Source organism: Anas acuta, chromosome 2, assembly GCF_963932015.1.
Source record: "Anas acuta chromosome 2, bAnaAcu1.1, whole genome shotgun sequence".
Taxonomy (NCBI): Eukaryota; Metazoa; Chordata; class Aves; order Anseriformes; family Anatidae; genus Anas; species Anas acuta.
This window is the reverse complement of record NC_088980.1, coordinates 60,598,264-60,625,891: the sequence shown is the minus strand read 5'-3', so window position 1 is coordinate 60,625,891 and position 27,628 is coordinate 60,598,264. Positions and strand designations below refer to the sequence as shown.

The following is a 27,628-nucleotide window of genomic DNA, read 5'->3' as shown; positions in this document are numbered from 1 at the left end:
ATCTCTTTTGCATAAATTCACTTTGCTTACACAACTTACCAATGGTCGAGCATCTTCTCGTTCTAGTATCTTCTGAGTTTGATCAGCTGGGAACTTCAGAACTGTTGTTATAACCTTGGCCATTGTCTAAAACGAAACAGATCATCTATAATCAATTTCATGTGCCCTAAAACGCTTTGCAGTATTTTAAAATGCACTTCGCTTCAGAATACTGGATGCTATTTTTAGTAATGTCAACAGAAAACATGTTGAAAAGAATAAGATATAACCATGAGATTCACATCATACATGTATTTGCATGACATCATACATTATGTGAATTACATGCAAACCACGAAGAGTCTTCATTTCACATTGTCACAAACTGCAGCTACTTTAATATGACGTCAGTTCCATTGTATCTGCTTAAACTCCATTAATGAAGAAATCACAATCATAATGTTGCAAATCCTGCTCCTACCACATTTCAACTTTATATGGTGTTCCTGGAAAGCACATTTGAGGCACACAGCACCTGAAAGAGTCCTTATGAATCCAACTATATTCCTATAGTTCAAGTATTTTGTAAAGAAACAAAGAAATGAAACACTGAGAAAGCAGATCCAAATGTGAGACATGGAACAGCAGTTGTCTAAATATTTTTAGCGGGTACACAGAATGTCATATTTAAATAGCAAACCATTTAGATAGCCTCAGATGGAGTATGTCAAAATGTCAAACCTTTGTGCAAAACAAGCAATGATTATTTCTCTTTTAAAAACAGATTAGCGGAACAAAAAGTTCCAAAAGGCACAAAACAAGGTTCTGCTGACTTTTACAAGAAAGGTCAAAGCAATAACCGCAGTGCAGCTCAAACAGAAGGTGACTGCTACGAAAGCAGTAACTGCTGCTCTTCAAGAATGTGGGTGAGATAAGATTGCTGCTCTGGAGGTCTACTGTTTATTACCAGCATCACATGTGGAATGAAGACGGAGACTGCAGTAACAAAGCAGCCGCATGACAAAAATGACCACAGCTAAAACCAATAGGTAACTCCCTGATTTGCAACAACCGTTTCTGTATATCATTAACTAGGGATAAAAATGAAAAGAAAAAAAAAGTCCTGTTGACCATTTTCAGTTTAAAAACCTTCATTTTGACATATAAATATTTTCTGTAATTTAGAAGTGCCTCTATGGCAGTACCCAGATGCACAGAGGCACATGCTCAGTGTCACAAACTGACAACATGCTTTTCTGACTTCATTTATAAAAAAAAACATCACAATTATCTCGGACTGAAAGAAAGCTCCGAGCTTAGAATCTATTCCTTACGACATCTTACAACAGAGCTACCGAGAAAGCCCTCTCAACAGTTTTCTACAGGACACAACGGCATGCAAACATTAAGAAAAAATCTACAAACACTGCAAATACTGCATGAAAGCACAGATGCTTTAGATGCTATCTAATACCTTATTTTCTATAGATATGCGTTTTGTAATTCACCACTATCAATGACTTGAAATTTTCCAAGTTCTTGAAGCCACGAGGGAGATTCTAAAACAATTATTCAATACTATTCACAGTTGCATAGTTATTTCTCAAGCAGTCTATTTCACTATAATAGAAACAAAAGCTAATAACTCTAAGTGTGAATACCTACACATATTTTACAGTGCACACACCTCCGTATCTACCTACTGATAGACCCTTAGCTTTAAGGAATACAATAACCAGTCTTGTAAGAGATTCTACCTTGCATCACCATTTCTTTTTCTGCGGTCTATATATTCGGGTAGGCGATCTCCACAAAAAATACTGTTACAATGATATCCATCAGTCTCTCTATAATTTGAGAGGGACTGGTCAAAGGAAGACTCTTCAAAAATCAAAATTGACTTCTATAGAAATATCCCTTGTTATTTTATGATGCACAAAAGCATGTCCAGGTGCCAAAAAAAGATCTGCATGAATTTTTCATCTCTGCTGGAGAGCAGCAAAGCCCAAAGCAAATCTGACAGAACACACTTCTACTCTATTCCATTCTCCCCTGTATCGAGCAGATCAAAACACATTTATTATACACATACAATACTCAGACTGACTTTGAGACCTCATAACAGACTCCAAACAGCATAATGAAGTTACAAGTAGAAGAACCTGCCAAAACAGTCCTCTAGGAATTCTGCAAGACGTAATATTAAGTGTGCAGTACAGCTGGACAGTTCAGCTGTTCGCATGGCTGTAGAAAACGTAGTTTTATTGAACCCAATGGTTTGTGCCATGCATCTCCAAATTCAGATATTCTCAACAAGTTGCCAGCTTTTTCTAAGCATGCCATCTTATTTCATTCCATTGGACCTGCCAAGGAAGAGGGAAACAAACAAACAAACAAGATGGGCTGCAGGGAAGGACAACAAAAAACCCCAAAGACACATGTGTACATTGCTCCAACAGTTTATAACGACTGTGACAGGTTGCAGGTTATATAGATTATACATCATGATTCTAATTCCTTAGTGTTAGTCTCCAGCACTTCAACACAAGTGATGCACTCGTTCATTGCTCTGCTCGATACAATTCCAGAATCATTTATCAGGCCACATTGATGGCAAAGTGTCCTGTATAGTTACACAGCTTCTGCTGAACTTCTCTCAAAGAAGAGCAAATCATGCCCATTGAGATCGCTGATTTCACTGCTGAACCACCTTTGAGACATGGAGTATTTATTTGTACTCCAGAAGGATACCCTGCACAAAGGAGAGCCACTAGAATGATCTGGGGAATAGACCACACATCTTACAAGAGAAAACTAGAAAAAACTGCCTCGCCTGGTCCTGGAAAACCAAAGCGAGGAGGAGGGTATGTCTGCACCAAAGAGGTGTATCTCAGTAGAGATCTTTTAACTCAAGGACTGTGATGGGAATAAAAAAAAAAAATGCTTATCAATGCTTAATGAACACATTTAGACTATGTATTTAAACATTTTATCAATCACATCACCATTGCTCATGGTTCTCCAATTAGCACAGCAGGAAGAAACCAAACAGCTTTCAAGACATAGTTTGGTAAATAAGATAAAACACAATCCTCATGAGAACAGACACTAAGCTCACTTCTACCAGTCACGTGTCTAATGGTTGAACAACAAGCACATGGTATCAGCTTGTAAGTACCATTTAAGGCAAAAGTGAAGAAACCATCAAAATGCCTTCATATTTGAATTAGTAAAATGTTAGCTTTCATTCCATTTAAAATTTCCATTAGCAAATGCCAGTACAACTACAGTCTTGATCAGGACTAGACAATACAAGATTTTTTTCCCATTTTTGTAACATATAAGAACATTTATCTTCACATAAATACTGCTAAGAGGTAATCATATTAGTATGAACACACAACAGAGAGGAATACAATCACATTCAGTTTGAATAAGCTTGTCATTCTCCATCACTTATCTGAATCTAATTTCCCAAAGCTAAAATTTGTAGTGCTTTGAAAGTAGGTTCTTCTGCTTGTTTGAATTAAATGCATCTCCCCATTCGATTATATCAAGTCTAAAACAATGCCTTCTCAAGTTATTGCAGGAACTAAATTTCTTTCCCCTCCCAGGACTCATCCGCTTTTAGGAGCCTGTGTGTAGAAACGTTGTATGGCACCTTCTGGTTCAATACAGTGTATTCTCCAGGACAAATAAATATATATTTATTTATTCATATTTGCTTAAGTTATGTATTTACTCTTATATGAAAGATATATATGTAAGATGGATATATCTTTTCATCTAAGCAACTGAAAGAATGGCAGAAGAGACCTAAAATCAATTTACTTCAGCATGTTTGTTGCTGTTATTGAACAAGTCAGCTGCAAATTTTAGTATGTCCTTGTTGAAAAGGAAAATAAAATCAGTTTTATTTTCCAAAGGCATTTGTGCTATTTTCCTTCGAGGCATGTACAGTAATATTTTGAAGACCAATAAGAAACAGCATTAATGAGTGACAGAAGAGGTTTCAGATAGGTTTCCTTGAATGCAACTTTGCTACTTGCATCAGCTATCTGCAAGAGTCATCCACTGATGCCTCAAGGGTTGGGTGAAATTGAAGCATTGCTGACAAATTCTTTTTAAACATTCTCTCTTGTCTATGTCCTTCACAATTCAAAAACATAACATCCAGCAACGTACATATTTTTCTTTAATGATTTAAATCAGATGCTATTAAAGTAAGAGAGCCATCCTATGAGCCACAGGCTTGTGGAGATAAGCTAACTAATAATACTTTTTTTTTTTTTTGAGCTGGCATTTATATTTTTAATAAAAATGGAGTTAATACCAAAGTAAGGAAAGGGATAAAAATAAAGAGAAAAAGGGTTCCCATAAGGACAAGAAGTCTTGCACAGACCAAGTTTTATTCTGTACACAGCACAATGAGAACAAACCTAATTAACATAGAAACCTGCCTAAAATCTCTCTGCTTAATAGTAGTCCAAATTGAAAGCAGTACTACAAAGAATGGAAAAACTGCAGGGAAGAAAAAAATATATTCATCCACATAGCATCTATCATCCAAGAACAATGTTTGTGTTATGACATACCTCTTTTGAACCTGGTCAATCTCTAAGCATCAGTATTGTTATAAGCTATTAAAATCCCAACTTAGGAATGATTTCACAAGCTTGTCAGCATCCAGCAAGAGCCTACTGTGCAGATTTTCACTGCTTTTAAAAGCAAATTAATACTCTCTAGAGAAGGTATATAGATTTGGGAGCCTTATAAAACATCTTTAAGGAACAATTAAAGAAGTATTTCACTATCTTCAGAGCTACTAACAACCTATTATTTAATGCAACTCTTACTTAACCCGTTTGTGTCAAGATGACATCAAAAGAATACTTCTGCTGATATAATGCATACCAGCACTCTTAAGTACACTAAGCTTGACTGACAACAGGGCTTTTGCTAGTAAAACCATACCTACCTATTGAGTATTAGTCTCCATAACTATCTTGGTGAGAGATTTGATACTCCCTCCTTTTCCCTCCCCAGTCTTCTCCCCTTTTGTTTCCCCTATGCTTCATCTCAGCATGCTGATGAAGTTTGTGAAGATACGGACCATCCCTCTTTGGGTGGAATAAAAAAGCTTGTTGAATCCAGTGACAGTAACAGACAACATGTGATGAATCACAAACACATGGCGTTTCAAATCTGTACAGCAAGGGAGCTCAATTTCATTCTAACCCAGATCACATGTCCCTGTATACAAGTTTCCATACCTTAGTCTCACGACCCATCATATACTCAAAGAGCACTTTCCTCAAGTATTCAAACTCAGTAGGCTCTCCAAAGAGAGAAACGTCAGTATGGTGAAGGTTTCCATCTGTGTCAACAAAAAAATAAGAGTATATTTATACTGAGAGTCACTGACAACAATCTAAGTTACTCTTAGCCAGAAAGTGACTGGAATAAAATGTAATCAACTAAGAAACACCATAGTAGTGACCATAATTATGCCAAATGCCTAAAACTTACTGAGAGCAATTTACCAAAGCTTAAAATAGAATGGATCAGTACATCTACTTCAATAGACTTTACCATGTGCTACTCCTGAAATTTCGTTTCTTAAATGAAAATCTGTGGATCTTTACTTCTTTACTCCTAACAGATGCACTTAAAATGTTTTTGCTTAGATTGTGTCGTTTTTCTTGATTATGAGTTAATTTCAATGTTATGTCAACACATCTGAATTCAGACATTACATGCATTTAGGTTTCAGAGTAAATGCAGAAAAGATGAACTGATATAATAGAGATTCTGAATTTAAGATAGTCAAACAAGTCTACTTAGTTCTGACAGGCCTCAATTTCTGATTTTCTTGTTTGTTTGTAAAAATGCCTTACTTTAAAAGGACGGAAGAACAGCAGTGGAGAAATAGGGGAAAAGCAGATGTAAGAAAAATTGAAATAATTTCAAGTGTTAATATTTTTTCCAGTAAAATACTTTTGATCTGTGTTAGCTATAGGGTTATCAAGGAACCTGTAGAACTGTAGTACTAGACCTGTAGTACTGTAGTACTAGACTATGAGACAAACTTTAGCTATCTCACAAACTACACATAAGACAGGAAATAGAGGATATATATGAGGAAACAAAAAGGAGTACACCAACCTATGACCATGACTCTTTACAGGAGTGTTCTTAACAAATATGGAACAAATATCGACTTGTGCTCTGGAACACAAGTACTATGAGAAGCGGCTGATGGAGCTGGGGTTGTTTAGTCTGGAGAAGAGGAGGCTCAGGGGAGACCTTATTGATCCCTACAGCTACCTAAAAGGAAGGTGTGGGGAGCTGGGGGTCGGCATCTTCTCGCAGATAACTAGCGATAGGACTAGAGGGAATGGCCTCAAGTTGCACGAGGGGAGGGTTAGGTTGGAAATGAGGAGACATTTCTTCTCAGAAAGAGCAGTCAGGCATTGGGACGGGTTGCCCAGAGAAATGGTGGCGTCACCGTCCCTGGGGGTGTTTAAGGAAAGGTTGGACGTGGTGCTGACAGACATGGTTTAGTGGGTGATACTGGGTGATGATTGGACCAGATGATCTTGGAGGTCTTTTCCAACCTTAATGATTCCATGAAATATGAATCTTATTAAAACAAGAGAGGTAATATTACTGTGATCATGACGTCAGGACAAATCCTACAAATCACAGAAAGATCAGTGAAATTTAGTATTTGTATTGTTAAGATGTTTCAAGACTCATAAATATATATTAATTCAACAAGACAAATAGTTCCCCTCCATCCCATTTTTACTGACACTGCCTATATCATTCCCAATGGGGATACAGAAAGCTTAAGAACTTTGATAAAGTGCTCTCGTAACAGTAAGACATACAAACAGGCATCAAACAAAATGCTACATGATTTGCTCTTTTGAAATCACACACCAACTCTATTACAACAGAAAAGAAAACAAGGACAAGAAGTCATAAAAACATTTTAAGATTGTTTCAAAAAGACCGACATTTTAAAAAGTACTCTAAACCAAAGGGTGTTTTACAAACAAAGAAAAAACTTATGCAACGAAAATTGTGTATTTACCTCTATATGGTGTTCCAACTGATGTGACATAAACTTTCTTCTCATAATTTTTCAGCCGGTCTTCCAGTACATGAATCTGAACAGAGAACAGTCAAGATGAGAACTGGTGCTTGCAAGAAGCTAAAATTCAGCGTAAGAATTTTCAGCTAAATACCATGACATTCTGTTAAAGCATTTGCTCTGTAATGAAGGCAAGCATTAAAAAACATGTGTTATTAAAAACTGTGCCTAACTAGCTAAGAAAAAGTGTGTACTTACGTACTTATATACACGAGAGTATCTACAGCTAATTTTATGAATATATGCATATATATCTATATAGACATGATATACACATTTTATACACATAAACATATAAGAGGGTTGTGTTTTTTTTTGCCTAACATCACAAAATATTTGCTTTATAAAAAGAGAAGAAACAATTTTATGAAGTATTTTGTTACATTTTTCATTCATGCAAACATTTTTGATAACTTGCATCAGAAACATCTGGTATTTTCATAGATACAGGATACAGCAATACTTTCAAAAAGATCTGATAGTATAACACAAAACTATTTTACATGCATACTAGTTCCATACTTCCTGTGTGGAGATGTAATACATCATCATTTGAAAGGAACAAAACATTTAATATTGCAAATACAAGTCAAAAAGAATACTTTTCCCTCGTTCAAACCTTTACCTGCTCTTTGAGCTCCTGCTCTTTCAACTTTGAATCATTGACTAGTGTTGTCTTCTCTGCCAGCTGTGCCTGAAAGAACAGCCACATAAACAAACTACTGAAGATATGATAGGTAACTTTTCAATAAACTTTTACCTTTTAATTAATACACAGAAACTTTGGAGTATTCCTAGTTTCAAGTTGCTGTGACACAGCACTATTTAGAAAGCAAAAATCTATAAAATTCAACTTACCCTAAGTTCTGCTATTGTCACCTAGAACAACAACAACAAAATTAGAGGAAAATGCAAATAAGAAAAAAAAAAAAAAGAATATATTATTCACTGTATACAGGCTAAAAAAATAAAAGACATCAACTTACTGATTAACTGATGATAATAAAAACTGAAATTACCCAATCATACATATATTTATAAAAATAATTGTTAAACAGTATTTATGGGGCGAATTATTTGCACATGTACTGTGTGGATTGCACAAATCCATGTGTGGATTTGTATGCTTAGGCTCAGGTATGTCCACATCCCTCTCCAGATTTCTCATCTAGCTTTGTAAAGCTGTAAATACTCATTATGTAACAAAATTTGTTTCAGACAAACATATCAAGGACAAGTCATGTAAAAATTAAGAAAGGCAAGGAAATATAACATGAACAACAATTCTTGATTTCAATGCACTTCTGAGTAGAACTGAGAAACATATCAAATACTATCACTGGTACATAGATTTCATGTAAGTTTCATGTCCTATCAGTGAATATGTAATCCTGATGATTAATGTATGATACTAAATGACTGCATGTATTTATAGTAGATTTCCACAACAAAGTCAGTAGTGGAACACAGTTAATGGAGAAGTCCTAAAGGCAAAAGATTCAAACACAAGTATTTCTCAGAATCATGGTTAGGGTTTAGAGGTCCATTAAGAATCTTCCTCCATACAAGATTATGCTAGATTATCACCAGCAGGGTGACTATGGTTGATTAAAATTTCTTATGCTTTTCGTGCTATGAGAACACTCATGTCATGGAATACTTAGTAATATAAAGGGTGTTGTAAGTGTACAACAGGGGACAAACATTAGGAGTTGTATTATCTCTTGTCAAAACTAAGAACAGTGAGGTTATCTGTACTGTAAGTTTGTAGTGTCAAATAGTGTCAAATACTTTTCGTGCTTGTTATAAATATATAACAACACAATACTACAATGATGTAATAATGTAAATATTTTTGTACTTGTTATCAAAATGAAAACTAATAATAAGGCTAAAACTAATAATAATGAATTTTCTGATCAATGACAACACCTCATATACTTTTCTTCTTCTCAATGCAATAACAAGAAGTATTTTTATCCATCAAAGAATTCCTCAAACTAAAATCTATTTTCAGAAGGACAAAAAAGCATGCACCCAACTCTTCCTTCAACAAAGGGTTCTCTGTCCACACCTGATGTACTTAAAGGACTATTTCAATGCAGTTTGGAATTTCAGTTCAAAAAAGTCTCATTAAAAATGACATAATGCAATATCCTTTTGTTCTAAAAGGGCGTCCAGTAAAATCAGCACAAAAAAAGAAGACATTTCACACCTAGAGATATAACAGTAAACATTAATGTCAGCTCACGTTTTCATGGTTTCGATGCTCCTCTTCTGCCATCCTTTTCTTGTATTCCTTTTGCAATTCTTCTAACTGTGCCTGCAACTCATGAACTTTTGCTGTCATTTCTTCTTCACGAGCCTTCAATATACAGGACAAAATACTGGTTACACAATTAATTATCAGCTAACCACTCAAAACCTAATGTCAGCGGAGTGAATGCAATCAAAGAGTTATGCCATACACAGAACAGAGTATGTCTGAAATTCAGTCTAAGGGATAGTTGTACTACAGGACTACAGAAGAGCAAGGAACAACCACAGGAGCTTAACAAGATTTTGCGGGCCTTCAACAATTCAGATTACATTAGATTACAGATATCTTTTTGAAAATTTCAAAAAAGAGTAATTTTTCCCTGGCACTACAACAGCGTTCGAGTGTAATCCACTGTACTGCTGGAGAGATTGTGCTTGCTCATATGACCTTTATAAATGGGACACACAATGATACAGAATTGTCTCTTATACTCTGGAAGTGACAAGAATTTGAATCCTTTTCTCACCAACTCTCCCAAGGATGTTCCTAAAGCATTTTATTTATTTTATTTGTTTTACAGAAACAGCAATCTCCTGTTCACTGAGGAGGTTGGGGAGGGGGCACTGGGCAGCATGGAAGGAAGAAGCAGTGGCAAGAATAGTAAAGAAGGAACAAACATTCCTGTATTGTTTTATGACAGCTAGACGAGTAAATTTATAGGAGAAAAAATAGGATGATCTAATTCCTAGCAATTTAATCCACCTATTTAGCACTTCGCAAAAATAAGTATTTTTTTTAAAAATATGTTCCCTCTGGCCTTTTTGTGAGATAACATGTTAGGAAGCTTAAGCAATAGAATTCCTACTCAAACTGCAGATCTCCATTGCTGACCTAAATTAAAGCTTCAGCTTCATTCACACAAACCAGGCATGGCAGTGAGCTGCCTGTTCCGATATGCACCAGACCAAATTTGTGCAATTAATCAACTGTTACTAAGCACTGCTGATCAAAATTTTTCATTCCATGCAAAATCTCTGGAGTACAAACTATACTGATAAAAAATATTCACTGGAAAAGTAACTGGAGAACTAGCAGGCTGGTCCAGCTTTAACAGATTTAGGGTAAGCCGTAAGTAAAAAAACCACAATTATTTCCTTGTAAGGCCACTCTGCACCCTGCTTAAGAATAAGCATCCTCCCCACATTGACTAAGCTGAAAACACAAATCACCACAAGATAAATTAAAAAAAAAAAAAAAAAAAAGTAGTGAATGGGAAGTCATGGTACCTGAGGCAGTTTTAGAACCTAGAAGTTTTAAGAATATCCACCTTAAAAACATGGCTCAAACATCATGACCCCCCCCCATTATTTTCTCTTTATGTGACTAGTGTCCTCAAAAACAGATCAACAATTAAACTTTTCTACAGTTTCTTTTATAGATAGTTATACTGTTCTAGCTAAAAATTCTCAAAATGTAGTATATTCAGTTGTTTCTATTTCTTTTTAAAATAAGAACCTAAATTCTTACATTTTCTAGACTACTGTCCATTCAGATAAATCAAAATTGCATGCACATCATTCTTAGTCAAAGAAGGTAGCTGAAATGCAAAAAAGAAACTCAACTCAAATAATACTTCTGTAAAAGGGACCTACCTGTAAGATGCTATTTGTATAATCCCCTGAATAGAGATTATGATTTTCAATTTGAAAAATTTAGAGATCATGTGGGATTCTTACATGCTACAGAATCTGGGTTTATAATAATAACCTATTATTCTATGCAGCATCTGGCATACTCTGAGAACACATGAACTACATACTATTTGGATTTAATTGAAGTTATAGACTAAGACTTCAATAAGCCACAGAGCCTATCCCTATTCACATGGAAGACATTATGACAAATGAAAGAATACATGCCTGAAATTAGTTATTGCATATTTAGCTCAAAGATAGACTTCAGATAAACTAGCTGGAGTACAACATTGAATTTAATTATATACTTTAGTTTACTTATAGCAAAAAGACATACCCCTCGAGTTACAGGCTATGCTGATTTTATAAGTCCTTTAATTAGGGAGATTTTAATGAAATCCTATGTGATAAAAATGCTTATGAAAGATAAGCAAACAGCAAATAAAGCAAGAGAAGTGCCAGGGGAGCACTTCATAAATTAATCATATTAACAGACTGAATTATTCTTTCTAGTCTTTAATATATATTCACATCAAATTAGTCAAATTTTTAGCATCATTCACCACATTTAAAAACCAGCAAAAAGCTCCACAATTACACGTGCAAGCTTCGTTCTTGAAACTGGCATTATTTTTGCTTCATCTTCTTACCGTATGTGACAGAGAAACTTCTCTGCATAAATGTCTTGATGCAAAGTTTCTCAACCCTACCACGAGTCAAGTCAGGTATCCCCTGAGTAGTAACTGGTAACTCCATATTAAATTGAGAAAATCCATACAGCTGTGGATGCATATGTTCCTATTTTTAGTAGGGATCTCAACGAATAGGACACACACTCAATTTAACATAAGTATTTTTCCACTTTTGAGGTTCTTGCAATAACTTCAGCAAACAAGGCAAATTCTCTGTTTTGTTTTGTGTTTTTTTTTTTCTCTCCCCAAATAACAGAAAAACACACAAATACACCATCAGGTAAAAAAAATAAAAATAAAATATCAAGACTACAGCTTAATGCAGTTTTAACATTGTCATTCATGTTCTCCAATCAAAAAAGTCAAATTAGCCTACACCAACAAGATTATGCGCCATGTACAGCATGTATGTTTCTGACACACATACAGACTAAATGTATGAGAAAACAGAAAGGAATTACATTTGCATGAATTCCAATCACAGACCTATTCGGACCTTTGAAGTTAGGACTTGAATAAGCCTGCCACACCCACACAAATTGCCAGATGTCCAGAAACGGAGCAAAAGATAAAATCTACCTACAAGTTAGGGATTTTTAGCATAAAGCACTCAGACATGTTCAATACATAGCTCTTTGGACTGATTAACTGAACATAAACACAAGTTCTCTTACAATTATTACCAATAGTACTATTCAAGAAACAATCTTTTTAATGGTTCTTTGTGCAAACAGGACTAAAGTTACCAAAATTACAGTCTGCATCCCAATACAACGTACAGTCTAGCAACAAAAAACATTCAGTCTTTTGTAGCCAGGCATTTTTGCTCTACGTGAACTCCTAACCCAGCTAAAATAGAAGTCATCCCTGGCTGCTAACTTCTGGTTGAAATGTTACTATGTTTATCTGCAAATGTCATGCAGACAGACTGTTCACTTACAACTAAAAAAGAGCTTTACCAGCATGAAAACTACACAAACAGACTGCACCCTGTACAAAACAGAACCTTACTTTAAGGGCTATGGCACCACTGCAGACAGAGTATCACAGAAGGGAGCTAGACCATGAGGATGACATATAAACACTGTTTAAAAACTTAAAAGAAACAACAACAACATCTAGTAGAACTTAAGACTTACATGTAACTTGCTTACATTCATTTCAATCTGGAGCACAGAAAAAACTGCTTGAGGACAAAGACCTAAGCAGATAGTTTTTACTGGATCAGAGACAGGGCCTGGTTTCTGGTGTTTTTACATGTTCATAAAACATTTTAATTGGAAACTAGGACACCACACATGTAAAGTATAATTCAGTGATATTCAGAAGAACTTTACTGGAATGCACTGATTTTCTGACAAGTTTTGTAATGAAAAAAAGGAGAATTATTTTTGAAATGTATGTGGGCGTATCACTTTTCAGAAACATACCTCAAGCATTTCTTCATATTTTTCCACAGTTCTTTTTAGATCATCATCTTTTTCTGCGATTTTTTTATGCAACTGTGTTGTCTCTATGTGATGATTTTCTATCAATTCAGACTCTACTTCCTGGGCTTTACCTGTAAAAAACAAACAACAAAAAAAAAAACAGGCAACATCAAAAAACATACTTATTTTGATAGATCATTGTCGCAACAGTATTACAGAACAGGTTAAAGATAACCATGAAAGGCATCTATAAAGAACACTTGCCAAAAGAATTCATTTTTCACCATAACAGTGACAATTATGTCACTTGACTCTAATATGTATGAATTTTATTGTTTACAGTTTGGCATCCAGATCAGTTTTTTCAGCCTGATGCTGGAACTTCTCTAAAAGTTAACATCACAACCAATATTTATCAAGTAATTCCATCTCCTACTCTATCTATAGAAGGGATCTGAAACAGCTCAGAATTTTCAGAAATACCTCACTTAGAGGTGCACTTTCAGTAACTGTGGAGTCAAGAGATACCTTCTTTCAACCTCCAACTTTTTCAGAAAAAAATCTGAAACATGCTGCAATCTAGTTATAACCACGTGGGCATAGCAATCAGACACGAAACGCATCTGGTACCTGTTATTGGTAATAGCGAATCAAGTCTGCAAGACTCAGCTAAGAAAACACAATTCTGATTCTATGCTGGTGTGGCCTCACCTTGAGTACCATGTGCAGTTTTGGGCACCACAATATAAGGACATAAAAGTATTAGTGTCCAAAGTAGGGTTACAATGATGGTAAAGGGTCTAGAGTGCAAGACGTATGAAGAGCAGATGAAGTCCCTTGGTTTGCTCAGCCTCGAGCAGAGCAGACTGAGGGGAGGCCTCATGGTGGCCTGCAGCTCCCTCACGAGGGGAGCGGAGGGGCAGGCGCTGAGCTCTGCTCTCTGGGGACAGCGACAGGACCCGAGGGAACGGCATGGAGCTGGGACAGAGGAGGGTCAGGCTGGGGGTTAGGGAAAGGTTCTGCACCCAGAGGGTGGTTGGGCACTGGGACAGGCTCCCTATGGCAGTGGTCAAGGCAGCAAGTCTGTTGGAGTTCAAGAAGCATTTGGACAATGCTCTCAGACAAAGGGTTTGATTTTTGGGTGGTCCTGTGTGGAGCCAGGAGTTGGACTTGATGATCCTTATAGATTCCTGCCAACTCGGGATGTTCCATTATTCTGTAAATTTCACTAAAAGGCATCCTTCAGTCAAAAACAGAGTGTAACAGGTTTGTTTTGCTAAAGCCAAAGTAGTATTACAACGAAAACTTACCACAGAATCACAGAATCACAGAATTTCTAGGTTGGAAGAGACCTCAAGATCATCGAGTCCAACCTCTAACCTAACACGAACAGTCCCCACTAAACCATATCCCTAAGCTCTACATCTAAACGTCTTTTGAAGACTTCCAGGGATGGTGACTCTACCACCTCCCTGGGCAGCCTGTTCCAATGCCTCACAACCCTTTCAGTAAAGAAGCTCTTCGTAACATCCAACCTAAAACTCCCCTGGCGCAACTTTAGCCCGTTCCCCCTCGTCCTGTCACCAGGCACGTGGGAGAACAGGTCAACCCCCACCTCTCTACAGCCTCCTTTAAGGTATCTGTAGAGAGCGATAAGGTCACCCCTCAGCCTCCTCTTCTCCAGGCTGAACAAGCCCAGCTCCCTCAGCCGCTCCTCGTAGGACTTGTTCTCCAGGCCCCTCACCAGCTTCGTCCCCCTTCTTTGGACCTGCTCAAGCACCTCGATGTCCTTCTTGTAGCGAGGGGCCCAAAACTGAACACAGTACTCGAGGTGCGGCCTCACCAGAGCCGAGTACAGGGGGACGATCACCTCCCTAGCCCTGCTGGTCACACTGTTTCTGATACAAGCCAGGATGCCGTTGGCCTTCTTGGCCACCTGAGCACACTGCTGGCTCATATTCAGCCGACTGTCCACCGTCACTCCCAGGTCCTTCTCTGCCTGGCAGCTCTCCAACCACTCATCTCCCAGCCTGTAGCTCTGCTTGGGGTTATTGCGCCCCAGGTGCAGGACCCGGCACTTGGCCTTGTTAAACTTCATGCAGTTGACCTCAGCCCATCGGTGCAGCCTATCCAGATCCTCCTGCAGAGCCTTCCTACCCTCGAGCAGATCGACACACGCACCTAACTTGGTGTCATCTGCAAACTTACTGAGGGTGCACTCAATGCGCTTTCCATTCTAAATTTTCATTCTAAAAGAACCTGTTTTTTTGGTACATGTGTCAGATACTTAGTTTCAATAGCTACCATGGATAACTCTTGCCATGACAGACGCAAACATAAACAGTGCAAGATCAAAGAGCCTATAGGCAAAGGAAGAACAACTACATGTGTTTTCCTAATTGTGCTACAATTAACATTTGTATGTGCTTTGCTAAGAGAGGTTTTCCCTGATTTCTCTAGGCAGCACTAAGTCATAAAATATATGTCTTTATCAGAATCTCAGGTAAAATGTCTTGCCCAAAACATCTGAAGATCCATTTTCTGGCTACCTTTTAGCCTCTCTAATTACAGTTACATTAGTACTCCACTTACTGATCGTCTCTTTTAAGGCTGTTTCGAATTCCATTTCTTTTTGAGCCAGCTGAGTATTGAACTCTCTCATTAACTGCTTTAACGTGGAGTTGTGCTTTAATTCAGTATCTTCTTGTTCCCACCTGTACAAAGAAGTCAAAAACATACACTGAGGAAATAAAAGTTTAAAGAGACTATTAGAATAGCTTAGCAAGGTAGGAAATCTGGGAATATCTCCAAAACTATTTTAGAATGGGCTGGCTTTGAATTAGATGAATTCTGTGGGATTCTCCTTCCCACTGAATTCACCTGGAAGGTACAGGTGTTTCATTAAAAAGAAAAGAATTGAACCACCAGGCTCCCTCATGCCTCCTCCAGAAGATTTTTTTGTGGGCTTCCCCCCCAACCCCCGAGGAAGATGAAGAATCAGAAGTAAAGAATGGGTTCCTTACAGGCAGAGTTTTGAGGGACTTCTTTACTTGGGAAACTATTAGAGCACTGAAGAGCATACTACAGTTTCTGCAGTACATTATGAACAATTCTTGATATCATTTGCCTTCTACCATCTCCTCCTCTTCCCAAGTTCACAATCTGAATTTTCAATGCCTGCTAAGATGCCTCAGAGAGTAGGGATACAAAGCCCTCAGAATTAAGCTTTAACAGACTTTGTTTCCCGTCTCAGGGAACTAAAAGTGTATCTTATGTTCTGTTAATGCTGAAAATAACCATCACTGAAACAGATCAAAAGTGGTATTAGTTTGTCAAAAGACAAACCACCTTTTAAACTGTTGACTCAATGTTTTGTGTGTTCATGAAGTGCTACTATCAAGTTGTTCTTTTCTTGCTGTTTCTTTAAATCTATTTAGAAAAATCACAGAAAAAATAACAGTCATTGTTACAAACCAAACTATAAAAAAGTGGTCTTATGGTTTTAGTTAAAAATAAAGCAAAGAAATGTTAACCAGACCAGGAACAAAGAATTTACCTGATTTTCTGTTCCATTTCTTCTAAGGACTCTTTCTTAACTATGTCAAGCTCCTGCTGATGCTCTTTTCGCAAAGTACGCAAGTCTTTTTGAAGACTGTTTACATCTTTACGTAGTTTTTGTTTCTCTCTTTCAGTCTCTTCCAGTTTAGCCTGCAAATCCTTCTGCTGGTTCTGCATATCACTTAGTAACTTCTGCATCTCCAAACCAGATTTAGCCTTTTCTTCAACATTTTCCTCAAAAGCTTTCAAGTGGTCATTTCTTTCCTCCAGTTGTTGCTGTAAACTTTCTAGTTTTTCTTTGTATTTCAAACTCACATCATCCATCTCCATCTTGTGAACTTCATTTACCCTCACCAGATTATTTTCCAACTCTCTTACCTTCTGTTCTAAAGATTGACTGACTGACTCTTTTTCCTGCAACTTTTTCTGGAAATCTCCAATTATGTTCTCCATATCCAAATGCTTTTGTTCTTTAGCTTTCAGTTCTTCCCTACTGCTTGCTAAATCACCACCACACCGAGCATGCTCATCCACTAACAATGAGTATTTTTTAGTTTGCTCCTCAAGTTCTTTCCTGAGGCTTTCAGTCACGCTCTGCTCCTCATGATTTCTCTTCTCAACACATTCTAATTTTTTAAGGAGTTCCTCCAGTTTGTTTTGCAGTTCTAGATGAGAGTCTTTACTTTCTTGTTGTTCCTTTTCATACTTCTTCAACAATTCATCTTTTTCTGTCAGGTCCTTCTGTAACACGTGAATTTTCTCTTCATACATCCGTTGGGTACTCTCAAGCATTTCATTTTTTTCCTGCTCTACAGCAACTTTTGCACTCTCTACTTTTTGCAGCATTTCTTTCTCTAATTCTGTAGACTCTCTTGTTGACTTCTGGATTTGTTCTTCTAATGATCCAATTTTGGCCTCTCTTTCCTGCACTTTTTGTTCTAAGTCTCTTAACTGATTTTCTCTATCTTGCTTAAATTTCTCTAGCCGCTCCTTTTCTTCCATCTGAGTCATCAATTGCTTTTTAATAGAACCGATTTTTTGCTCTGCCTTCTTTTTCAGATCTGCCAACTTAGTGCTACTCTCCGCATTCAGTCTCTCTTCTAATTCTTTCAGTTCTTCCTCCTTGCTTTTAAGTATTGATGATTTCATTTGAACAAATTCCCTCTCTTTTGCTTCAAATTCAGCTTTCAGTGAATCTACTTTCTTTTCAAGATCAAGCACCTTTTCTTCAGCCTCTTTAAACCTATTGTCTTTTTCAAAAGCCACCTTCTCCGCCTGCTGGAGTTGCCAAGCTACCTCTTGTTGCTCTGTCTCTTTCTGTTCATTATACTTTTTAAGTTCCTCCATCAAGGAATCATTTTCTGAAGTTTTCTGAGCAATGCGTTCTTCTAGTTCAGCAACTCTTGCAGCTTGGATTTTTAACTCTGCAGTTAACTCACTTTTTTGTTTTTCTATCCTGTTTTGCTTTTGTTCCAATGCACTTTTTAAGCTATCCAGACTTTTGCCTTGTTTAGCCAGCTCCTCTTTCAGCTTATTTAGCTCTTCATCTTTTCTATTGGCTTGGGTATTGCTTAGTTCAAGTTTGCTCTGCAAATCTTTAATAGCTTCATGATTTTGTGTAAATTTTGTTTGTGCTTTCATCTTCCACTCTGACAGCTTGGCTGTGCAATGATCTACCTGCTCGAGAGCTGATGCTTTTTCCTGACTCAGCGTCTCAACAGTGGTCGATAACTCCTGTACCTGGTTTAACAACTGCAATCGATCCTCTTCATGTTGCTTGCTTAACAGAGACATGGCTTCTTCCTTCTCTGTTAAACTTACCATACTTTCAAGTTTAACATTAAGCTCATTAATTGTTCTGTTGAGAGCAGAGATCTCTGATTCTTTTTCCTGGAGCTCCTCTCTCATTGAGGTGACAGCGTTGATATTTTCAGATAACTCTTTCCTGAGCTGAGTTATGCAAGTTTCTTTTTCTGATGCTGCCTGCTGCTGGTGCCCTCCTTCTTTTTGCAATTGTTCTTTTTCTGTTACAAGTCCTTCAATGTCAGCTCTCATGGACCTAATTAAGTTGTCCTTTTCTTGCAGCTGCTCCATTGACTTTTGTAAAGAACTACTGGCAGCAGAATGATTCTCTGTTACTACTCTAAGTTGAGCTTCTAGCTCAAGATTTTTTTTTATTTTAGCTAATACCACTTCTTTAACTTTTATAGTTTGGCGCTCACAATCTGCAATTTTACATGTTACTACACCAATTTTTTCATTACACTTTTCAATTAATTCACTGCTTTTTGTTTGCAACATATCTCCAGCATTCTTCCAATAAGCATCCAATTGTGCTATAAGGTCTCCTGACAACCTCTTAAACTCAGTTTCTTGTTGTTGAAATGCCTCCATTTTTTTCTCATAATTTTCATGATCTTTGTCTTGAGAAAACTGCACAGTTTGGAGTTTCTCCTCAAGTGTTTTCAGCATATCAGCCAGCTCAGTAATTTTGGCTTTGTCCTTTTCTTCAATTGCTTTCTGTTTACTGAGCTGTTCCTGAAGCCCCGATTGCTCTTTCAGGGACAGACTAAGATCACCTTCCAACTTTTGGAGCTGTGTTTTCAGGTCACTTTCACTACTTGACAAAGCATTCACATGAGCCAATGACTGCTTTAGCTGTTCTTGTAACTGGTTCAGGGTCTCATCCCTCTTCACCTGTTCTTCCTTCAGTCGGGTTATTTCTGTTCTGGAGCCCTCCTTCTCAGCACTGAAGGTGGCAAGTTTCTGTTTCAGGTCTCCAACTTCCTGCTCTTTCTCCTGCAGTTCCATTTCATGTTTTTCCTGGAGCTCTTCAACCTGCTGATTGAGTTTCTTTTCCCAGCTCTGGGTAACTTCTTCCAACTCCCTCCTATGAGCCTCAGCAAGACTCTCCAGTTGCTCTTTCTGATTAGATTCCAGTTTTGACACAGCATCATTGATTCCGGCTGAGCTGGCATGTGCCATTTCTAGCATTTTAGCATTGAATTCGCTCTCTTTCTGATTGAACTCCAACTGCTTGTTTTCAAGCTCTCTTTTTAGTTTAGATTCCTGCTCGGCAAGTTTCTTTTTAAAGGCTTCCTGCATATCTTTTGATTTCTGCTTCATTTTCTCCATTTTATTTTCCTGACGTTTCAGTTTATTTTCACATTCTCCTTGTAGAGCACTAGTTCTTTCCTCTGTGGCTAACAATTTCTGTTTAAGCTCTTCAACTTGTTCATTCTGTAACTTCTTCATGTGTTCAATTTCCTTTTCCTTCTCAGTTAGACTTTGCTTTGTCTCATTAGCCTCTCTTTGCAGATCCTTCAGTTGGGATTCATACTGTTGTGTGAGAGAGGTTACTTTCTGTGTATTTTCATTGCTTTGCTCTTGCAAATGCTGCTTCAGGTCATGTACCTGGGACATGTATGATTCTAATTCATTCTTGATTTCACTCAGCTGGGATTCAGTTCTTTCTAACTGCTCTCTAAACTGTGATTTTTCTCCTTCCAGATCTGTCAGTTTGTGCTGCAGCTTTGCTAATTCCTCTTCATATGTCCTTGCCTGCTCATTAGAAGTATTTTGATAAGACTGCGAAACCTCCTCTAGTTTTGCAGACACTTGGACAAGTTCAGCTTCAGATCTTTCTGCAGATTCTTTTAGCTTCTGCTCATGTGCTTTTATTTCCTCCAGATGTCTGTCCTTCTCCTCCAATAATTGCTTAAGTTGATTCAGTTCTTCTTTGAGTACCTTCTCGACTCCTTGAATAGAGATCTCATGCTCTTTTAACATAGTTTCAACCTCTTCTTTGTGCTGATTCCTCTCTTCTTCCAACTTTCCTTCCAATTCTTGCTTTGCTTCACCTGCTTTACTTTTCAATTCTGAGAGTTCTTTTTCTAAATCAAGACGTACTTTTAGTGCTTCTGATAGCTCAGATGACAGTGCTTCTAACTCAGTTTGTTTCACATCAAGTTTTTCTAAAGTTTTTTCATTCATCTCTTCTATATGTGTACGGAAAACTGTTTCTTTCTCTTTCAATATTGTATCTATTTCTTGTTCTTGCTTTTCTCTCATTTTTTCTATTTCAACTACATGTTGTTGCTTTAGAATTTGAAATTTTTCCGTCCAAAGCTTTTCTTGCTGCTGTTGCATGTTCTCCAATTCCTTCTTGTGTTTTTCAACCATATCATTAATTTCCTTATTATGTTGCTTTTTTTCAGACTCCACCAGAGTGCTCAATTCCTCTGATCGGTCTCTGTCATCTCGTGAATACTTTGCAAGAGAGCTCTCCAATTCAAGAATCTTCTGTTAGAGAATATAGATTTAAAGAATATGAGTATTCCAAATATAACAAAATAATCAAATTAGAAAAAACAAACAAACACATACACAGGAAAATTGCAAGTATAGTTAAAAGTCACTTATTCTATTGTTTATAACAAATATCATTTTTTACATAAACCTTTAATTAATTTAGTTTGTTTTTGCCATTGCTTCCATGAAGTTAAGTTAATTAATTGAAAAAATAAAGTTATATTCCACTGCAGTGAATAGACAAAATAAAAACTTCGAAAAAACATTTAATTAATTCAAACAAAATAATTCATGCAGTACTTCTGAGAACAATGTTCTTTTGTTGTTGTTGTTAAAGAACAAACACACAGGATTAAACATATCTTGAGTCCATGTGGACTACTGGACTGTATAGATACACACCAGTTTATCTTAATTCCACCTCTCAGTGAATTGCTGCTGTAAGAATAAAACGCCTCTAAACGCAAAAATTCCAACTTAATGTTTGGGGTGTTTGTTGAATAATGTACAAACTTGTTTTAGCAAATAATACAATCTTACTTGTGACGTAATGCAAAAGATACTTTAAAAAATTACACAAATCCTTACTTAAGCATCCTTAAAGTGTTTGTATGGTAGTAGTATCCAGAAATTAAACTGGTTAAAGCTTTAAACTCCTGTGTAACGTACATAAAACCTATGTACATGGGTGTACATTGGAATGAATTTATATCCTACATTGTGAAATTAAACCAAACCTGATGACAATAAATCCACAGCACCTGTAAACCTGTCACAGTTTTTTTATATATATATATATGTGTATATATATATACACACACACACACATATATATATATATGCACACACACATATATATATATACATATATTTATATATATATATATAAAACATATGTACCAAAATAAATTCTTTAAAGTGTTTTCTCTTCTGGAATATTTACTCACAGTTCTAGAAGCCTCTACTTCTTGATGCATCTCCTGAAGTTTCTTGTCACACTCTGCCTGTATTGCTTTCTTCTGCAGCTCTAATTCTTCTAAGGCTAGGGATTCCTGTTGCTCTTGTTCTTGGAGGGTTTTTAAACACTCACTCTGATTTTTCTCCTGTATAAAAATGATCAAAACAATAAACTATAATAATGGTCCACACCTTCAAAAATAGTACAATAGGACATTTATAAACAAGTTAACATAATCATACATATTTTCTCCGCATACAAAACACAGTGTATATTTCATCTGTGAAAATTGTTATAAAATTAATAAATAAAATTGTATATTTCATCTGTGAAAGTTGTCATAAAATCATTTCAATTTTCTTTTCTTGGCAACCATTTGTCTTTGTTTTACAAATGTAATGCGACTTCAGCATTTAATAGTGGAGACCAGCCAAATGGAGAGTAACATATTAGAGAATGAAAGATCTGTCCTCACTCGATTCTACCACTAATATATTTTCACACTTTCAGTCCTAGTCTCCAGCCATCCTAGTCTCCATCCACAAAAGAGAAGCATAAATGAGCGTCCATTTATTAAATGAAATTGCACAATGACCTGAAGTGGACTATAGATTACAGAAAAGAGCAAAGAAACCAGTGATCCCTGCCAGCCTGACTTTAAAGGATTTTTTTTTCCAGAGATCAACCACTATGCATGTATAACTCTGTCAACATAACACAGACAGACACAGTGGATATTAATACATTTCAACTAACAGCCTCATTCCTTGTACCTCTTTTTCTCTAGTTTCTGTGGCCAATCTCCAATGATCCAGAGGTAGAAATTCAAAAAAAAACCAAACATGTCTAACAAAGTGTTAAAAATAAGAATCTTTCCCAGAACATACAGCTGTCAGTGAACATCAATAGTGACTCGTTATCATTATTCAGTCTGAATCACTGCAGCTATTTTCCTTTCATGCTCTTAAGTCTCTGAGCTCCTGGACTTTGGGAAGGCACCCATATCTGAATGCACAAGGACTCCCACTGTGGACTGAGGTCAGATTAAGACCTCTAGTTCCACCTCAGACTTAGAGAAATGTCTTTTCTAGACATTTTAGCAATCCTTACAAGAGCTGCCTTCATCTTCTCATGGAACTCCTTTTCTTGGACCCGCAATCTCTCATTTAGCTCCCGATCTTTGGTTGCCATTTCTTTTTTATGTAATTTTTCCAGTTCAGCAACCCGATCTTCTGAAGACTTCTACAAATTACAAGTCAGAAAAAAATTATTTTGAAACATTAAATAACAAACTTTGCATTATTCCGCAATAAGAAAAGCAGTGCAGAGAGAAGAAACCAAACCTATTCGCCTCCTTTGAATAAATAACAATTACTTGAGTCACTTAATAGTAATAAGCCCTGTCAGATGTTATTTTCAAGATTGAAGTTATCCACCTTCCTTCTTAAGTCTTTCATACTTCTAGTAAAAGAAACACTGTTCATTTTACAATGACTAACATATTGATTTTAAACTTCTAGTGAGTAACATCTATATGGAGAGTTTTTTAGTTTATCTTGTGTTTTAAATAAATCATCAATCCCAGAAGTTATTTTTTCTAGACTACATTAAACAGCAAGAATTTTATAACAAAGTTCTGATATATCAATGCATTTTACAACTATAGTTTACTTGCAATTGCATTATTAGATTAAAACAGCAACACAGAGGGAGTTTCAGCTTTTACCTTCATAATCTCAACCACCTCTTGTTTCACTCTGGTTAACTCCTGTTGAAGATTTACCCTTTCTTCCTCATTTGCCTTTTCTATTGCTTTGATTTTTTCATCCATTTCTGCCTGCAATTTTTTCCGGGCTTCCTCTGTTTTTTGGGCAATACTCAGAGCCTTCTCAAGCTCTTCAAAAGCTGCAAAGAAAAAATAAAAACAAAACAAAACAAAGGTAGTCAAGAAGTAGCTCTATCACTTATCAAAAGAACAGCTTCCCAGTAACTGTAAATTAGACAAGTGACAGAAGAAGGAGCTTAAGAATCCATCGAGAATTCACATGGGTTTATTATCTAAAAAGGAAAGAGAATCAACAAATAGCTGTGAATGCCTTAGTTGTTTCTGGAGTTCAATAGCTTCTATTTCTTTCCCTAAAATCACTATAAAGTATAAAAACCACATTAAAAAAAAAAAAACAAACAAAAAAACTATGGCCCCTTCTCTGGCTATATGTGCTGAATAAATGTCAGCTTTTCATGAAAGAGCTCTTCCTGAACAGAATACTGAAGTATTATACCAGAGCAATTTATTTACCAAAGAATTGTTCCCTTCAACCAATGCAACCTTGATAATCTTCTCTTTAAACTTTGTGTTTTTGTGGAGTCTATAAAGATGACTTTTGCCAATTGGCTTTTGTCAGTTTCATTATTTCACTATTTACTTTTAATATAGACTACTATCAACACAATTAAAAGGGACACTGGAAAAACGTGCGTGTGTTACGAAGACTGTCTTATGCTTATGATCTTTGCAAAAAAATCTAAGGAAAACATAATTAGCATTTGCTATCAAAAAGCTTGAATATCTATAAGACGTTACAAAAGAACTCTCAAGCAGGAGCAATAAAAGCTATTTACTTTTGCATGAAGTGCATAAGTCTGCTGAATCGTTTTAATTTATGCATCAGAAGCAATAAATCCACAGCTGTTTCCTACGATAAGCACTATTTTATCATACTTTATTCACTCCATAGATGATCATCTAGATGTAGACAAAAAGCAAATCAATTCCTGCATTATGAGCTGTTTTCTTCTTGCTGTTTTTCAGTATCAGCATTTGAGTTCCTCACTGAAACTGATGGCAGAACCTGCAGAGATTTACACAAGACTAGAATGTCATTGCTATCAGGGAAGTCCCTTTTCCTGAACAGGGTGTGAATATGGAAAGCCCCTGCTGCATGTCAAAAGAAAACGCAGTCTCAAAACAGCATAGTATACAGTTAATTCTTTGCAGAAAAGAACTTAGGCCAAAAACCTCTGTAAAATTCAAAATCATAGTGCCAGTATCACATTTTTAATTTATCAAAGCACAGAAAAACTTGGACTGGTTGGATATTAGTCTGAGAACAGTCATCAAATCTTTTTTTAAGATGTTATTTAGTACGCTAGTCCTTCTTGCACTCTACCCCAAAAGACAGACATCTCTAATTTCTTCAGACATCATTACTTAGTAGGCATTCACAGCAATTCCTGTAATCCTTTTTTTGTGAAACAAACATAAACAGTTATCCATCTTTAACAACATTCAGGCAGGAATTTGAGAACAGAAATTTTCAATTAAAAATCTTCAGATAACTTCTTTGAAACTGGAGCCTTTAACTACAATCTATGATTTATGAGCCACTGCGGCAAATATGTTTTCAAGTAAGTTAAGTCTGTAAGACTTCATTCACCCAAAGTCTGACCTTTTCCAGCTGTTTTCCGACGAAGCCTTTCTATGACTACTCACAGCAACAGTTATGGTTTAGGATGCAACAGGGCTGCTATGGACCCTGCCAATACTGAAGCACATCACGGTATCTACTTTTTCATTCCCAATTCTACTTCAATACTAGAACTCTTTACAAAAAGCTAAGAACTCTAGAGATTATTTCAAAGAGCAGAACAGTCTAAAGCACAATGCCAGCATGCACTAGGCTTATAGCTCCTTATGAGAGGTAGCTACCATGTTTCCAAGCACGGTTCTTTGCTGTCCCCAACAAGGCAATCACCACCTGGGGGCAGGTGGGTTCCAGTCCTTCTCCCTCACCCCCCAACCCATTACCAATGCAGGCTGCACAACTGTGTCTGGAGATTGGCAGGGACTTCTCTCATTCCCCTTCAGCCCTAGCAAAAGCACACAGAGACAGCGAAATCAACCTAAAAAAACCTACCAACTTTTACCAAATATAGCTTTGCAAATAAAACTGCGATGAAAGATATTAAGTTACTTCACTTTCTCATAAGCATTTTCTGATTCTTGTTCTACGCAACATAAGCTTGATTTTATTTGAGAGAAACCTATTCCTTCTGAGAAAGGAAGGATATTGCATTTGCCACAGCCCACAGATCCACTAGAGATGATTCAGGATCACGCTAGGATTGACTACTGAGATTGTGATAGCTGAGCCACATGCAGTATGACAGCTGCATCGCCATAATTGCAAGCAGGATGCTAAGACAAACGCCAGACAAAAGCTGGTGGATAAAACGTCAAGAGAGCATGAAAGCACAGAGAAGCAACACACACTTCGTTCTCTAAAAGTTAAATTATATGCATCTCAGGCCCTTTTAGCACTTCAGCAAAACAGAACATTTGACATCAAAGTAGTTAATTCTAGTGTAGCATGGCACAAGCAAGTTTCAAACCAGTAGAAGGCTAACACCAAGGAGACAGAACATGGTCTAAATTATTATTACTACATCCTTATCTACTGAAGCTTTTAGTTCTACTGTGGATGAAAGCCTAGAATAACAAGTCTGTACTTTTATCCAAATACATCTATTCCGAACCCAAAAAGCAGACAATGCCTTTGTTATTACCCAACCAGCACAGCTACTGTTGAGAAAAGCTCCTTCCATCTAAGGTATGGATGAAGTTAAAACTCACATAGGCACACTGGCAAAACAGAAACAGTAACAAGCACATCAACAAGGCCTGGGGCAAGGCTTGCAAGATCTCATTCATCTGACAAAACTTAACGAACAGGAAGCTTTCCTGTGCAGTGTATATAATTAAAAAGAGCCTGAGCAGAGTTTGAAAAGTGTCAAGTTTGCAAAACTCACTTTTATAAAATGTGCACTAGAAAGTTGACTGTTTTACGTATGCTACTCCAAGGTATTAGTCACAGCTCTCCCTGCCTTGCCTCTGCTACCCAGAGTAATCCCAGTCTGTACTGCGAAGACTTCTTGATTATTCTCACCAGTACTGCAGACGTGCATTATCTTCAGCTCTAGTGCCATCTACTGCTGGGAGCTGTGAAGAAAGCACTGAACAGAAATGGCAAAGGAGGGCTTTGCATACTCTCATACTGAAAGCCAAGAGCCAGCATCTTGTCAAAAAGCTACTTGAGAAATAAAGGCTCGATCCATTTCCTATAGTTGGTTTGCACATCTAGGTAGGATTTATAAATGAATAATCGAGGCTTGTTCGTTCTTTGTAGAAAGGTGCAAAGCATAAGCTAATTAAGATTGCAAAGGAAATTGCACCTCCAAAGAACAGCCAAGTAAAGCAGTATGAATTTGCTATCTAAGGACTTTGTTTTACTTTACAGAACATAAATAGGTCAATAACCTGCATTCTAAGAAGTCTGAAAAGACATGTCAAGTATTCAGGAGTAACAGAATCCTAACAGTAAGTTTACAAATGCTATGACTAATTTTGTTGAAGGAAAATATAAATCTATGTACATTGCAAAGCATTAAAAATCAGTTGCAGTTGCTGCAAGTAAAAGAATTGCCATTGCCTGAGAAACACATAATTTACTTTTTAGAGCCCAGCCCAAGCACCCAATGTCTGATGTAAGAAAAAAGAGCCCTTACCCCAGTCCTGTTCATACAAGGC

The 27,628-nt window shown here is 36.8% G+C and overlaps 1 protein-coding gene across 12 annotated transcripts in view; it reads right to left on the bottom strand.

The window, feature by feature from the left end:
* GOLGA4 (golgin A4) overlaps positions 1 to 27,628 on the bottom strand; it is a 70,676-nt gene that overhangs the window by 6,169 nt on the left and 36,879 nt on the right. For 10 of the 12 annotated variants that reach the window (XM_068675021.1, XM_068675010.1, XM_068675012.1 and 7 more), the window contains 12 exons: positions 23,768 to 23,946; positions 23,152 to 23,283; positions 22,031 to 22,186; positions 16,771 to 21,074; positions 15,807 to 15,928; positions 13,215 to 13,345; positions 9,390 to 9,503; positions 7,997 to 8,017; positions 7,764 to 7,832; positions 7,079 to 7,154; positions 5,253 to 5,356; positions 40 to 126 (listed from right to left, as the gene is read on the bottom strand). In XM_068675021.1, the coding sequence (XP_068531122.1) occupies positions 40 to 126; positions 5,253 to 5,356; positions 7,079 to 7,154; positions 7,764 to 7,832; positions 7,997 to 8,017; positions 9,390 to 9,503; positions 13,215 to 13,345; positions 15,807 to 15,928; positions 16,771 to 21,074; positions 22,031 to 22,186; positions 23,152 to 23,283; positions 23,768 to 23,946 (5,495 nt within the window). Of the gene's footprint in view, positions 1 to 39; positions 127 to 271; positions 2,343 to 5,252; positions 5,357 to 7,078; positions 7,155 to 7,763; positions 7,833 to 7,996; positions 8,018 to 9,389; positions 9,504 to 13,214; positions 13,346 to 15,806; positions 15,929 to 16,770; positions 21,075 to 22,030; positions 22,187 to 23,151; positions 23,284 to 23,767; positions 23,947 to 27,628 lie in introns of those variants that run through there. The other 2 variants (XM_068675016.1, XM_068675019.1) reach the window with 2 other exon arrangements.